The 16,713-nt window shown below is 38.7% G+C and overlaps 1 protein-coding gene across 1 annotated transcript; it reads left to right on the forward strand.

Moving 5' to 3' along the window:
- Positions 1–555: 555 nt before the first annotated feature.
- On the forward strand, positions 556–3,960 carry LOC121049375. The gene is made up of 3 exons (XM_040506292.1): positions 556–2,996; positions 3,100–3,205; positions 3,295–3,960. The coding sequence occupies exons 1-3, from the start codon at positions 556–558 to the stop codon at positions 3,958–3,960; spliced, it is 3,213 nt and encodes a 1,070-aa protein (XP_040362226.1).
- The last annotated feature ends 12,753 nt before the right edge of the window (positions 3,961–16,713 follow it).

A 16,713-nucleotide genomic window follows, 5' to 3' on the forward strand; every position in this document is an offset into this window, starting at 1 on the left:
TGATGGTAAGTGTTCATTCAATGTTGATTCTTGATGGTAAGTGTTCATTCAATGTTGAGTAGTATATAGAGGTGCACTATGACTTAAAAGAATGAACTGAACTATCATTGGACTGTTTTTTTTTTTTTTTTCATAATCTTATGTCGTTGTAGTAAAGTCCTATTCAATTTTAATATTGCAATAATCTGATCTTGGTTATCTTAATAAATTGTAAGATACCAAGTTGGTTGGAAGGAGCAGCAGGTTAAGAGCGGATCTTTAAGGCGAAACTAGTGTTGAGTAGTGAAATCCAACTGTTCAGGTTAGTAACCCAACTTTTCTGCTTTGGTTTGTTTATCAACTGTGTGAAGTGTTTAGCTAATTTTCAGTTGATGATTGGTGTATGAAGTTTTTGAAGTGATGATTATGAGTCTTTTATTTGTGCATGAACTATATGGCAAGTTGAAAATCTGTCTTGAATATGTGTATGAAGTGTTGGACGATTGTAATTCATCTTTGGTTTGCTGTCCAGTTTTGATTGGTTAAATTAATTTACTTTTTCATGATGTTTCAGCAATGGATAAATCTTGGATTAATGAAGATAGGGATACTTTGAAGTACCAATTAGGTGTGGAGAATTTTTTGATTTTTGCTGAAGAAAATGCTAGTAACCATAAAAGAATTCCTTGCCCTTGTTCAAGATGTGTAAATTTCAAAAAAAAGTCTAGTAAAGTGATTAGGGGCCATTTGTATGATTACGGCTTTTGTTTGAGCTACACAAGCTGGATATGGCATGGAGAACCCTCTTTGTCCTCCTGTGGTAGTGCGCCTGGTGGTTTTGGGGCAGACCAAAACCATCAAGTTGTGTCTGAAACTGTTGATATGTGTCAAGCAGCCTTTAATGAGGGTGATTATGATGAGGAGTCATTTGAGTTTAATAAGTTTGTTGAGGATGCAGAGAGACCTTTATTTGAAAATAGTGAACGCACTAAGTTAGATTCATTGGTGCAACTTCATAACTTGAAAGCTAGGTTCGGTATGAGTGATACTTGCTTTTCTGAGTTACTTTCCACTGTTGGGTCATTGCTTCCTAAAGATAATGTACTCCCTCAAAGGCTATATGAGGCAAAGAAGACTCTCAGTAATTTAGGGCTGCAATATGAGAAAATTCATGCATGTCCTAATGACTGCATATTGTATAGGAAAGAGTTTTCCGTTGAGATCACTTGTCCTAAGTGTGGTTTGTCTCGTTGGAAGCTAAAGAAGGATAAAACTGTTAAAGTGGGGCAACCAGCGAAGGTGTTGTGGTATTTTCCCATAATTCCTAGATTCAAACGCTTGTTCAAATCTGCCGACACTGCTGAAATGCTTAATTGGCATGAGGACAAGCGAATTAAGGATGGACACATGCGCCATCCAGCGGATTCTCCCGCATGGAAGTTGGTAGATTATAAATGGCCTGACTTTGCTGCAGAGTCAATAAATCTTCGGTTGGCTTTGTCAGCTGATGGTATTAATCCACATAGTTCTCTAAGTAGTAGGTATAGTTGTTGGCCCGTAATATTGGTGACCTACAATCTTCCTCCGTGGTTATGTATGAAGAGGAAGTTTATGATGTTATCTCTATTAATATCTGGTCCGAAACAACCGGGAAATGACATTGATATCTACTTGGAGCCTTTGATTGATGATTTGCAAAGTTTGTGGCAAGGAGTTCATGATGTCTATGACGCACACAGAAGAGAATATTTCTCACTAAGAGCTGTTTTATTGTGGACCATCAATGACTTCCCCGCATATGGAAACTTATCGGGATGCACCACTAAAGGATACAAAGCATGTCCAATTTGTGGTGACAAAACTTCAGCCACACATTTGCCCCACAGTAGGAAAATGTCTTATAGCTGCCATCGCAAGTACTTGCCACGTCATCATCCTTACCGGAGGCAGAAAAAAGCTTTTAATAATGAGCAAGAATTTGAAGTTGCACCTGCACCGTTATCCGGAGAGGATGTGTTAAAGAGGGTAGAAGATATTAACTATGAGTACGGAAAGGGAAAAAAGAAGAGGAACTCAGATTCTACCTGTACTCCTTGGAAGAAAAAATCCATTTTTTTTAACTTGGAGTATTGGAAATCTCTTCATGTTCGCCATGCTCTCGATGTAATGCATATTGAGAAGAATGTTTGTGAGAGTGTGATAGGTACACTACTAAATATGCCTTCTAAAACAAAAGATAGTGTGGCTGCCCGCTTAGATATGGTTGACATAGGTGTTAGACTTGATTTGGGTCCGGATATAGGGGAGAAAAAAACATATTTACCTGCTGCCCCTTACACTTTGTCAAGGGCAGAAAAGATAAAGATGTGTACTTCTTTCTTGTTTATGAAAGTTCCTTATGGTCATTCATCAAACATAAAAAATTTGGTATCCATGGATGATTTGAAGTTGTATGGATTGAAATCCCATGATTGTCATACTTTAATGCAGCAATTGCTTCCAGTGGCTATTCGTTCGGTGCTTCCCAAGCATGTTCGAATATCTATAATGAGGTTGTGCTTCTTCTTTAATGCTTTGTGCACGAAAGTGGTTGATGTGTCGAAGTTGGATAAGTTGCAATCTGATTTGGTTTTGACCATGTGTGAGCTAGAGAAGATATTTCCTCCCTCCTTTTTCAACATAATGGTTCATCTCACTGTGCATCTAGTTAGAGAAGTGCGATTATGTGGGCCTGTTTTCTATAGATGGATGTACCCTTTTGAACGGTTCATGAAAGTTTTGAAGGGGTATGTTCGCAACCGTTTTCATCCGGAAGGTTGTATAGCCGAGAGTTATGTTGGAGAAGAATCTGTGGAGTTTTGCTCTGAGTTTGTTCACCATTGTGATCCAATTGGAGTTCCTAAGGATTCAAGTAAGTTGTGTGGACCACTTTCTATTGCAAAACTAAAGTCCATAGATGAGAAAGAGAGAGACCAGGCACATCTTCATGTCCTATCCAATAATGCTGAAGTGGATCCGTATAAGAAATAAGTACTATCAACTTTTATTTTTATCATAAATCTAAATTAAGCTAGTCTCAAACATTTTCACATCCGTTTTTATTATTTTTTATGTGGATAGGGCACATAGAAAGATTGTGGAGCAGTTGTACGGGGGGAAAAATAAGAGTAAACAATGGCTATTAAGTGAGCACAATCGTACTTTTGCAGATTGGTTTCAATCCAAGGTCAGTACATATTGTGTTCAATGCTAAGTTATATAAGAATCAAATATGAATAATACTCAAGTAACTTCATATGGCTGTTTTATAATCAGGTTTTAGCTGAAATGAAGGAAAATCGTAATAAGGTTTCAGAAACAATTAGGTGGCTAGCTGGAAAACCGAGTTTCAGAGTGTTTACTTATGAAGGTTATATTTATAATGGAGTTAAGCACTTCACAAAGCTGCGAGATGAGGCAAGAGCCGTCCAAAATAGTGGGGTTTCCTTATTGGCAAAGACGATGCAGGTGTCTGGCGCTAAGGATAAAAATCCAGTGGAGAGTGATATGACTTTTTATGGGGTTATCGAAGAGATATGGGAGCTTGACTATCATGCTTTCAAAGCCCCATTGTTTCTGTGTAAATGGGCAGCGAATGAAAAAGGAATCAAACAAGATGAGTTTGGTTTTACACTTGTTGATCTTAATCATGAAGGCCATAAAAAAGACAAGTTTGCTTCTGCTGGTCAAGTGAAGCAAGTATTTTTTGTGGAAGATCCACTTGATTCCCGCTGGTCGGTTGTACTAACCACCCCAAATAGAGACTATCGGGATTGTCTCTATGATGATGATCTAGGGGACACCACCTTGGAACATCAACCATTTTGTGCTGAAATACCCCCTTGTGATGAAGACGAGAATGAGGCTGATGCCACTTATCTAAGAGAGAATGTTGAGGGGTTTTGGGTCAACCAGTTCACTACTCCAAGAGAGCATTATTAGATTTTGTTTGTGTTGTAATATAAGTGGCTTATATTATTGTGTGATGTATTTTAGTTGAACACTATGCTATTGCTTATATGCATCAATTCTGTTATGTATCTGGTTCCTTATTTTAATTATCTTTTAATTCGACTCTATTGAATCTATTTTCTTTTAATTGCCTCCATGTTTTGTTTAGAACTATAATCTGATTGCTTCTCTGCTGTTTGCATTATGTAACACTTGGTTGGTGCATTGTGATCAGATAGCTTGAAGAAATGGGTTCAAAGAAGACAGGAAAATCAAAAGAACGCAAAGATTCAACAAAAAAAGTAGAGAAGGTTGCTAGTCCAAATGAGACTGATGACGTGGTTGATGATAAAGATGACCAAGTTTCAGCTGAAACTATGACGACCACTGAATCAGCGAAAGGAAAAACCAGAGGGAAGCGAACTGTGGCTGCAATGTACAAGGTAGTGGTGAAGAAAGCAGTTGGGAAGAAATTTAAAGTTACATACAGCGACACGGGCAATCCAAACGGCAGAACACGGCACACTCTACAGTCATATATAGGCATGTTGGTGAGGACAATGGTTCCCATCAACGTGGACAGCTGGCCTAAGGTGGATCCTGATTTGAAAGCAAATATTTGGACAGATATTCAGGTACTCCTCTACTTTTCTTGCCTTGCTGCAGTTTGAGGTGGATTAAATGGATTAAACTTTCAGCTACTCTTGTTAGTTCAATGCTTCTTAAATTCTAATAAATGGATTAAACTTGCAGCTGCTCTTGTTTACTCAATGCTTCTTAAATTCTAAGTGTTTTCTATTTTTTTTATTACAATATAAGTTTTTACTGATCATTATTTACTTAGGAAGCTGAAACATGTGTTCACTGATCCTTATTTGCACTTTAGTACTCCTATTTACACATTTATTGTTTCTGTGCAAGCTTGATATGAAAAAGTAATATTTTTGAGTAAGGCTATCTAATCCTGATATTACATTTGTTGCATAGGATACATTCAAAGTAGCCTCTGAAAGCAGAAAACTAGTGTTGTCATCAGCTGGCGTGAAATGGAGATACTTCAAGACCACATTAACAAGGAAGTATGTTCTGCCATTCTTGGGAAAGAAGAAAAAATTGAGAAAGCCACCAAAGCAGTACTCCTATGTTGGCCTACAACCGTGGAAGGAATTTGTAAAACAACGGACTAGTGAGGAATGGCTGGTATGCTCCTATTGTGTATAAGGTTGTGTTGTATTCTATGTATACATTTTCTGTGTAAGTTGAAACATATTTTATGCAATCATTGTGCTTAACATGTATATGCAGAAACTTCATCAAAAACAAAGTGAACGAGTGAGGAAGAGAAAGTACCATCACAGATTATCAAGAAAGGGATACCTTGGACTAGAGGAGGAATTGGTTAGGATCTGCTAGTCTTCATTTTTTCACATCAATTTTTTTTTTCTGTAATGTGTTCCCTCATGGTTTTATTTGCTGCACAGAAACGAAAGTTGCCTGAAGGAGAGGTAATTGATCTGGCAGTTATGTGGAAGAAAGCCCGTATACCAAAAAATGGAAAGATAGATGAAGAACTCTCATTGGTGGCAGCAAAAATAGTAAGTCCAGATTTTTAAGTTGAGCAATTTAAGGTGTATCATCACCTCATCTAACTTGTGTTTACATATTTGATTAGGATGAACTGTTGGAGAAGAAGAGTAAAGGTGAGTTGGAAATCTCAGGGAGTAGTGATGTCTTGTCTCAAGCTCTAGACACTCCTGAACACTCGGGTAGGGTGAGGGGTGTTGGAGGCTTTGTTAACCCATCCTCCTACTTTAATCTGCCAAAGAAGAAAAGGATTCAAATTACAAAGGCAGATATGTTGGCCCGTGATAAGGAGCGTGATAAAGAGATGGAGGACACAAAGAAAATGCTTCTTGCGCAGCAAGCAAAGACGGAAGCCATGTTATATCAAAGGATTGCACAACTAGAAGCACTAGTAACAGGGAAGACAGCCATGCATCCGCCTGCCACTGGGGATAATGTCATTTCCCCTATATCCGACAAAGGCAGCTTCCATGATAAATCAAGAATTGACAAATCTGATCATAATGATGCCAAGGTCATAGAAAATATGGAGGAATGTGATATTATACCTACTCCTGGAAAGGTAGCAATATATGTAGTTTTATGTGAATTCTAATAGTTGCATATAAATTATGCTTTAAACCTTTGGTAGATTTGATCACTTTCTTTTTCCCCTCTTAGGGTGCCGGGGTATGTGAGCTAGCAGTGGATAATATAAATAATATAGTTGCTTTCGGTTCCGTATTCGAAGAGGGGGAACTAAGCAAGACACTGCTTGGAGTTCCACTTAAGGAGGGAACTGTTCGTGTATCGGTGGATGGTATACTAAAACCAGATGCTGTGCTTCCTTTCCCCATCGAGGGTGAGATGGAATTCGTTAGGGAAGCTCTTGGGAGTCACGTAGCTTGGCCTGACGATCTTGTTGTGCGGACAATGGTTAAGGTACGTTTGGTTGATGAGTTTTCTGTTTCGGAAGGTTTTGGCTTAGGTACATTTTATGATTAGTTTATTGGCTTAGGTGTTGTTTAATTGGTACATGTTATATATATGCTGCATCTTTTAGCAATTGAATGCAATATATGCTACCACTTGAGAGAAAACCAAAACTAAAAGTATAGCTTTATGTTATCAGCAAGTTGAATCTGCAACACCAAATAAATGCCAAAGTTTCTCATCTTGATCATAACATTTCATTGATTATTCATTAATTTATTTTATCTTTTTATAGAAAACAAGGTGTAGTTCTAATTACATCAATATGTTGTTGCATCTTTTATGACAGTTCAATTGTTATGGAAGAATAGTGGCAGAAGTTTGTTACCAATAGATAATGGCAGTTGGGTTGTGGTATTAATGATGTAAAATTTATGGGGTTTTGCAGAAAAAGAAGAAGAATCCTCCATTCTTCAAGTCATTGTTTGATCAAGTTGAGATTAATCTGTGGGTGCCGAAGCGCTGCAAGTTGTTGTATAAACATGCAACAACTATCATGAAAGAAACGGGGAGCTCAATAAGGATGGTGTTTTCTGAAGAAGTGTTTGGCGAACCCACACAACTCTTTATCTTGTCTGAGAATGTGATTAATCTGTTGGAGATGCAGTGGATTGGCCAAGGAGTTATAGCAGCATATGAAGGGTAAGCTTCACTTTCTCTAGTACAATAATTCTTATTTTGTTTATGCAACAATTCAAATTAAGTGATATCAACCAAGTTTCAACTATATATGATGTTGTGATATTTGTGGAAAAATTCGAACATATTTATTCTAGTCTAGCAAATGGTTATGTTTGGAAATGTGATATGGATTATAGGGTTTTGCTGCATTTCATGTCTTAGCTTTTGACACAGGTACTTGCATGAACTTATTACTGAAAGGGACCTTTTGGACACCTTTGCTTTTGTTGATCCGGCAGCTACATACAATTGTGGAAGACCAGACTTTGTGCGGTACTTAGTTGATCGGTTAAAAGAGGGAAAGTCTGATCGTATTTTCTTTATGCCTTACAATCCGGGGTAATGCTGCAAAATTTTTAGTATACTTTATGAAACTGCTTTTATATTTTGCATAATGTTGACTTCATTTTTATTCCAGGCAGCATTGGATATTAACTATCCTATGGGAAGGTGAAATCTACATGTTGGATCCGTTGCCAAAACCAGTCCATTACAAAGAATGGGAGACCTCGGTGATGAAGTAAGTATTACATTATATACATTGAGCTGTTTTTTTACATATCTGACCAAGTAGCATTTAAATTGGGTAATGATAATATGGTTGTGTAGTGCGGTGAAAACCTTCAATGCTGAAACTGGAAGGGTCAACAAACTGCCTAAAGTAAAACCGCTTCCGGTAAGGCTTATACATGTGTTTAATTGGCTGAGATAATACATTACATCTAGTATGTCGATATATGCCTTAATTCAATACTTTGAATAAATAGGGCGTACCTAAACAACCGGGTGGGGTTGAATGTGGCTATTATGTTATGCGATACATGAAGGAAATTATAGAGGATGAGACACTTTCATTTCCAACCAAGGTACGTATATGAATTATTATGAAGAACATTTTGGTTTAATTAAGTATTAGCTTGTTAAGCCTAATTATGACTTATATGTTCTTTAATACATTTCTAGTGGGCGGTAAAGTCGCGCAAATCATATACCCAAGCTCAAATTGACGAGGTGCGTAGTGAAGTGGCTGATTATATACAGAGTTGGGTGTAAGACTTGTGGCTATGAAGAAATTTTTGAGTAAGGCTAGCTAGTTTTTGCTATGAAGGAAAGTTTGGTGTATATATGTAGAACTAATATAGTTGGTTTCTATTATGTTTATGGCTAGCCTTTGTAGGTTTTGGGGTTTTGGTTTGTGAATTATGTAGAATCATGAATGAAGATGAGAAAATGAATGGAAAGCCCCAATTTTTGGATGATATATGAGAAATGTATTTCTAGATCTTTTCCAACCACCAGCAGCTAGATGGTTACTTGCACATCATTCTTATATATATGAACTGATGTATATAAATGGGAAACAAAACACCAATGTCAAAGAAAACGATGTCAATTCAGAGATTACAAATCAGTACCTAAAAATGGACTGATGTCTCATGATTATGAACATATCGATATGTCACTAAAAAATCGATGTACACAAAACCAAGGCACATCGATATCTAAACACCAAACCATTATCTATTGTCAACATACAAATCAGCTGTTATAAAGTAAACCGATTTACCGTGAAATACAGAACATCAGTTTTGTAAAATAGAAATGATGTCTACAAAACTACTAGACATCGTTTCAACTAAAGAAAAGCGATGTTCCTAGTAACATAAAACATCATTCTTAATAGATTAACTGATGTTACCTAAAGGTAAATACATCGTTCTGAGGAGAATAATGCGGCAAGATGCACGTAAAAATGGACACGATCATGTAGCATTTTTTGGAGACTGATGTCTACGAGTGTATTAGACATCATTTCCAAAATTGTAATCGATTTAAATGTTCACTTAGGTATTGTTCGAGATATACTTTATTAAGCATAAAATGTGAAAATATGAAGAATTAAATATAGTTAACATATAAAATTATGTTGATTTAAATGATTATACATCGATTTATTTTTTAGAATCGATGTTATTTGTTGTCTGGGACATCGGGTAAAAACGTGCTTATACTGATGTCTATATCTTTTACATCAGCCACAAAGACATCGGTCAGAATTTAGTTTTACATCGGTTCTGGACTGATGTAAATGAACAGAATTCTAGTAGTGTGCCTAACGTTATTAGAGAGTAGTGCAGCAGAAGTTAGAGAAAGCAGTGGAGGAGCTTCACGGGTCGCCGGAAGTAGAACATCCATGAAGGAGTTGGCGTTGTTAGTTTAAGGGCTAAAAATGTATTAAAAAAAAATTTCAAAAACAAGGGGTTTGTATTAAAAAACTAACTATGTGCAAATAAAATTTCTCCTATTTTAATCCATGTCAAAATAATATTAACTTAGGGGGTGTATTATATATGGAATTAGTGGAAGTTTTAAAGAAATCTATGGAATTTAAAAGTCTGGGTGTATTCAATATAGACTTTTAACAGTCCATGAAAGTCATGAGGTATTCAATTAGGATTTTAAAGACTTCATGAATTCCACCAAAATTTAGGGGTATTCAATTAGGACTTTTAAAAATGAATAAAAGTACAGAGGTATTCAAAATATCATTCATACTTATGGAATTAGAAAATCATGGATAATCATGGACTTTGTAGTGTTAACTATACATAACAAACTTCAATAATTTTCCAGCCTTCAGACCAAAGATTTCAAAAAGTCTATCAAAGTTTCCTCTTCAGAAAAAAAAAAAAAAAAAAAGGTCTATCAAAGTTATTTTCTCTACGCACGAAGAAGTTTGTCCTTCATCATCTCTCTTTCTTAGGAGGGTGTATTGTATTTGGATTTGTGCAGACTTTTTTAAATGACAGACTTTTTGAAAAGTCCACAGACTCTTTAAAAAGTTGATAGACTGTTATGGATTTCTTAAAACCATTGATTTTAGCAACAGACTTTTATTGATTCATGAAAATCTATATACTTTATTATGAATGACTTCTACAGATTTCCTAAGATGTACAAAATATAAAAAACAAAAACAAAAACAAAAACAAAAACAAATAAAACAAAAGCAGCCCAAATACAAAACAAAATAATAACTTGTTGTCTCTTCAATGCTCCAGTATCTTCTAATAGAAATTGACTCAAATAAATGATTCTTAGTCTGTCTAGGAGTTTGTTCTCATTTCTAATCTCCCAACAACATAAATATACAATATAGATCACTTGATGTTTATGGTTAATTATTCTCATCAATTTTGTTTTCGCCGATTAACATATATTGTAGCAATATTGGTCAATGTCTTGATCTACAATCAATCAATTGAAATTCAATTGTTCAACATTTTTTTGAACCATAATATAAATTCAAATTAATGAGAATAATTAATTAATAAGATAAATGGTTCAAGGTCTTAGGGTTAGACCACAATATTTGAGTTTTAGGGTTTCATAAATCATTTTTATTTCTATTAGGGTTCGAAGTATCACAATTGAAAAAAAAAAAAAAACAAAAGCAAAAATCACATTCAACAACTACAATGAACATGTTAGGTATCAAAAAAGGTTGATATCATAAAAGATTAGAGAAAAGACAAAAAATTAAGAAAGAGAGATGATGAAGGACAAACTTCTTTGTGCGTAGAGAGAAGAACTTTGATAGACTTTTTTTTTTTTTTTTTTTTTGAAGAGGAAACTTTGATAGACTTTTTGAAATCTTTGGTCTGGAGGCTGGAAAATTATTAGAGTTTGGTATGTATAGTTAACACTACAAAGTCCATGATTATCCATGATTTTCTAATTCCATAAGTATGAATGATATTTTGAATACCTCTGTACTTTTATTCATTTTTAAAAGTCCTAATTGAATACCCCTAGATTTTGGTGGAATTCATGAAGTCTTTAAAAATCCTAATTGAATACCTCAAGACTTTCATGGACTGTTAAAAGTCTATATTGAATACACCCAGACTTTTAAATTCCATAGATTTCTTTAAAAGTTCCACTAATTCCATATACAATACACCCCCCTTAATTTTTTGTCTTTTCTCTAATTTTTTATGATATCAACTTTTTTTGATACCCAACATGTTTATTGTAGTTGTTGAATGTGATTTTTGTTTATTGTATATTTTTTTTTTCAAGTCTGTCATTTAAAAAAAGTCTGCACAAATCCAAATACAATACACCCCCCTTAATTGGTTATTGTTAATGCTTGGATCCGTGGGGATCTAATTAACGATAAGTAAGAGATAGAGAGAGAGAGAGAGATTGACACAAGATGTATAGTGGTTCGCCTCCGCATGAGCGGGAGACTACGTCCACTTGAAAGCTATACTAGTGTGTCGAGCCTTGCGGCCTAACAAGATTACAAGAGATGTAATGAATGTGTTGAGTTGTGGGAGGAGGCATTCCTTTTATAGATGAAGGAATGCTTCTCATTTACTTGTTCTTCGATGTGGGACAAGCAAAGTTACTATTCTAGTCTATTTAACATGTAGAAAGCTATGTTATGGGGGCATCTTGGCAAGGGCGGAAAGGTGGCTTCCCGGTGGCGGATTTGCGACTTCCGGATACCGCCGCGTAGCCTGAACATAGGGCTACACGATGCATGTCTCGGTTGGGCCTTGCCATGTCTTGTGGATGTCCCAAAGTAGGTGTTACTTATGCTTGGTGATGTAGTAAATACTCCATATTATTGGAGGTATGTACAAGTCCCCGAAGTCCCCGAGTAAGAGTAGCTTCTTGGTTGGGGAGTTCAAATCATGAAGTCATCAAGCATAAGTAACCGGGCGGTACGGAGCCCATACAAGTCCCCGAACTTCGTAAGCAAGAAGGGACTCGTTTAATCCTGCACAATGAGACAAAAAACACGCATATGTAGAATGCTTGTTGTATTGGTTACCGTTCGTATTAATGGAGTGCGAAAAGAATTCGATTTGTAGCGGATCAACAAATGGCAGAAGAATTCAATATTCCATTAATGTGTATGAACATGTAAAATATTGGTAGTTGTATATGTGGATCTTATGGCCATATAACACGCACAATAGATAGTGGCAAATGTAATGGGTGTCCATATAAATTTGTGGGAGTAGTCCCGGTGACATCGTATGAAGCGTTTGTGAACTTGGGGCTTAAGTAAAACATGTTGGACATGATCGAGCAAGTTGGGTTGTTCGAGCAAGTTGGGTGTGGTTGAGTGTGTAGGCGCTGTGCGAGCATGCGAGGCGTGGCCCAAGCGCAAGTCGTGGCCATACTCGATACCCAAGCGAGTCGTAACCCGAGCAAGTCGTTTATCCGAGCATGTTTAATTAAGTCGTAAGTGTCACAAGCTTCTAGATGCATGTCACAAGTAATTGAATTTAAGCATGTATGTGTGTAGCATGTACTTGTAGTAAAGTTGCTAATAACATTTTGTAGGCATGCTTAAGGGTCATGGAAGCATGTAAATGCATATCAAATGTGATATATTGTGGGCATGGCATTGGCATGCTAATAGCTCTAATTGCAAGAGCGTAAAAGATAAGACATAGTTACTTATCTTATGCCGATTTGGAGCGAGCGGGAGTTGAAATTGATGTAAGTACCCAAATCATGTTGGAGTTGTCCAAGCATGACGCTCCATTGTTCCGGCGAAGCACCTTAGTAGAAGGGTGATGATTTCGCTAATTGAAGATGTGATCGGTGATTATGTCTCCTTAAAACAAAATAGGTGATTAGTACATGAGTGTGTAAAATCAACACTATTAGCTTGAATATGTACGTTGACAAAATAGATAAATTATTTGAATATGCATGTGCCAATTTTGATAATGATGTAGGCAAACGAGCCAAGTACCGATTAAACGTGTACACGAGACTTTGCGGGAGGACGAGGAATTATAATGTGTAGCTCTATAGTTAGATCGCCGGTGCCCATGACGTAGCCTAGATTGTTTAGGTAAGTGCACATGCATAATATATATCAAAGGCTCAGTATTGCTGCATATATATGATAAAGTTTTTTGGATGCTTTTGAGAAAAAGAATCAAGGCATAATGTCATATGGACACGTGTGGACCTTGCATATGAATTATGCTTTGATTATATCAGATCAGATCATCAGGTGCAGCCCATTAGTATTTGTGGCAAGTGGGGGCCAAGTGTCAAGCATTCCAGACTATTGATAAAAATGGGTTCTTGCTTGCCCAAATGCTATTGGTTAGTCATGCATAGTCTAGACACATGCTGTTGTTAGTAAGTTCAATAACCAGATAAAGAATAGAGAACGAGTCTTAGCTTGTTTGGTCGGTCTGTCTGCAGGTGAAATCAGTGGTGAAACCACCGTTCCAAGCAACAAGATTCAGTGGATGCACAGAGAATATACGAATGAGTCCCAAGCCGCTCGTTGGTGTTTGAATGCCCAGAGTTGATGGGTGGTGATGTCCGGCGGAGCATGGCCAACGGTGGCCGGTTGCCAGCTAGCGGAGCTCTTGGACGCCGGCGTGGAATTTTTGTCCAGCGGAGCGGACGGTCAGCGGAGGAGAAGCTCAGCGGTGGACAGTCCAGCGGAGGCTACCGGCGGGAGTTGCCCAGCGGTGATCGACCGCCGGAGACGCTGAGGCGGAGAGAGGTCTGGAGCTTGGCGGATGCTCCGAGTTCGGCGGAGCTGGAGTGCAGCGGACCTGGAGCTCAGCGGAGGCTCCGAGTTCGGCGGTGATTGTCTGGCCTTTGCGTTCACCAGGAGCCTGGCGGAGACCACGGAGCTCAGTGGGGAACTAGAGCTCGGCGGAGACTCGCTTGGCGGAGGCTTGCCGGCGGAGGTGGCTATCGGTGGTCCTGGAACTCAGCGGAATCATGCCCAGCGGTTGTCGGAGCCAGTGTGCCATCACCGGTGTAGTCTGCCCAGCGGTGACTGCTCCTCAAACAAACTTGCATGGTTTGAGCCAGCGGAATTGTTGCGCGGCGGAGGCTCTGGCAGTGGTTTGGCGGAGATGGGTGGGCCTGGCGGAGATGGTGCCACTGGTGGGTGGAGCTGGGCGGAGCAGAAAAGTGATCCGGCTGAGTAGTTGGCCGAGCAGAGGCGGTGTTGAGAAGGAAAGTCGGGCGGAGCTGTTCCCAGCGGAGCACCGGAGCTGCAGAGCTCGGGGCTGGTGAGCGGAAGTCCCCAGCGTGGGGTAGTGCAGCGGAGGTTGCTGCAGTTGGCAGTTGTGCTACGGTGACCGCTGACGATACTGAGCGGAGGATACCTCCGCTGATCCGTGGAGCGGAGCGGAGCTATGGCCATGGTGGTTCCTGTCGGCGGTGCCACCAGAAGCAAGGCCAAAGGCTGGTGGTGCCTCATGGTGTGCTTGGCGAAGGTTTGGGCCAGCGGAGGAGATTTTGCTCAGCGGAGGAGCAAGTGCAGCAGCGTACCGGAGCTGAGGTGATGAATGCAAATGGAATGGGTGCCCAGAGGAGATCTCTGGGTGTCCAGAGTATCCTAGCAAGAATATTTTTCAAATTTTTTTTTTTTTTTTTTTTTGGAGGTTCAGCGTTGACCAATATGGTCAGCGTTGACCAAGCCTTGATGTGCGTTGACCTGCTCCGCCGGGGGTTGACCGACTCCACCGGGCGTTGACCAGCCATGTTGGGCGTTGACCGACTCCGCTGGGCGTTGACCGGACCCTAATTTGATGTTGAATGAGCGTTGACCTCGACGCTTATGGGTCAAAGCTCGTGGTAGGTGACGAAGCCTTTGTGTTGGCTTCCCACAGACGGCGCCAATGTTAATGCTTGGATCCGTGGGGATCTAATTAACGATAAGTAAGAGATAGAGAGAGAGAGAGAGATTGACACAAGATGTATAGTGGTTCGCCTCCGCATGAGCGGGAGACTACGTCCACTTGAAAGCTATACTAGTGTGTCGAGCCTTGCGGCCTAACAAGATTACAAGAGATGTAATGAATGTGTTGAGTTGTGGGAGGAGGCATTCCTTTTATAGATGAAGGAATGCTTCTCATTTACTTGTTCTTCGATGTGGGACAAGCAAAGTTACTATTCTAGTCTATTTAACATGTAGAAAGCTATGTTATGGGGGCATCTTGGCAAGGGCGGAAAGGTGGCTTCCCGGTGGCGGATTTGCGACTTCCGGATACCGCCGCGTAGCCTGAACATAGGGCTACACGATGCATGTCTCGGTTGGGCCTTGCCATGTCTTGTGGATGTCCCAAAGTAGGTGTTACTTATGCTTGGTGATGTAGTAAATACTCCATATTATTGGAGGTATGTACAGTTATGTATTTAGTTTTCCTTACAAATTTAGATTTTAGAAAATTAATATACTTATTAGTCATTTTGCACTTGGGTAATATATATAGTCTTTCAATAATTCAAATGTTTTGTAAGGTGAATTAAGAAAATAGTAGGGTGACAATGGCCGCACCCTTAAATTCCGGAGAATCCTACCAATAGAATAAGGAAACTTATTTTTGATGATTCAAGGACTGTATGTATACTGTTTCCTTATTTACAAACATAACCTCTTAGGAGATATATAGTGTGTCTTGTTTGGCTCCAAATTTTTGGGCTCAAACAAGTCAGCTATCAACACAGCTTTGCAGGCAACTTTAGAAGCGGAAGAAAACTATGTGGTTAAAAACTACAACATTGGACTTGTTCTCTTCTAAGGCTACAGAACCAGAACCACACTAATATCCAAAAACTATGTGAAGATTTTCTTCTCTCAAACAACTACTTGGTTTGTACACCCTGTTAAAATCCATCAAAACCCCATTAGTGGTGCTATTTTCATGTTCAATCCGAACATGGGGAAGCTGTTCTTGAAGATCAACATCTACACTGCGAACATAACACTAGAGGTAGCAGCAGCTTTGCGTTCGTTACCAGTTGGAGAACATCCAAAGAAAATATTTCTGGACGTGAGTAAGGGAATGCTTGATCAGGATTTTCCTCATATAGTCATGGAAGGAAGTGAGCTCAAGCTTCCCTTCCAGGCTTGCCTTAAGATTGAGAAGTTTATTGATCAGATGAAATTGAAGGCTAATAACACTGATCAGCCACAGGAGGTTAATCTTTTCAGCTTCAACATCTATGATAATTGGTTGAAGAGAATTGTATCCTACACTGCGTTCAACCGGATTGTTCTGATCCTTCGTGCGGTTGATGTGAACAATGAGAAGGCAAAGGAGTTATTAATGCCAGCTGTCCCAAAAGCTAAGCCAGACCACATTTGGCCCTCTCTTTCTGAGGCTCAGTGGATAGAGGTTGAGGTTTCTCTAAGGAATCTCATTCTCAACGACTATGCAATTAAGAACTAAAATTTGAATACATCGGCCCTCACACGATCTGATATTCGTGACATTATTTTTCTTGGAGCTCACTGCGCTGATTAGGAAATTTCAGAGAAGAAAACAGAATGACAATGAAGTACTAGATGTTAGTACTTATTTTTCTTTGTGGGATTTTGAGAGTTTTCAATAGAAATTCGAGTATGAATAGAAATAACCCAGAGTCAAAGCATTCTTCTTCATTTACTTGCTTTCTGGTTGTATATCACACACAAAGTACTTAAAGATATATGCTTTT

This window comes from Rosa chinensis, chromosome 1 (genome assembly GCF_002994745.2).
Source record: "Rosa chinensis cultivar Old Blush chromosome 1, RchiOBHm-V2, whole genome shotgun sequence".
NCBI classification, from domain to species: Eukaryota; Viridiplantae; Streptophyta; class Magnoliopsida; order Rosales; family Rosaceae; genus Rosa; species Rosa chinensis.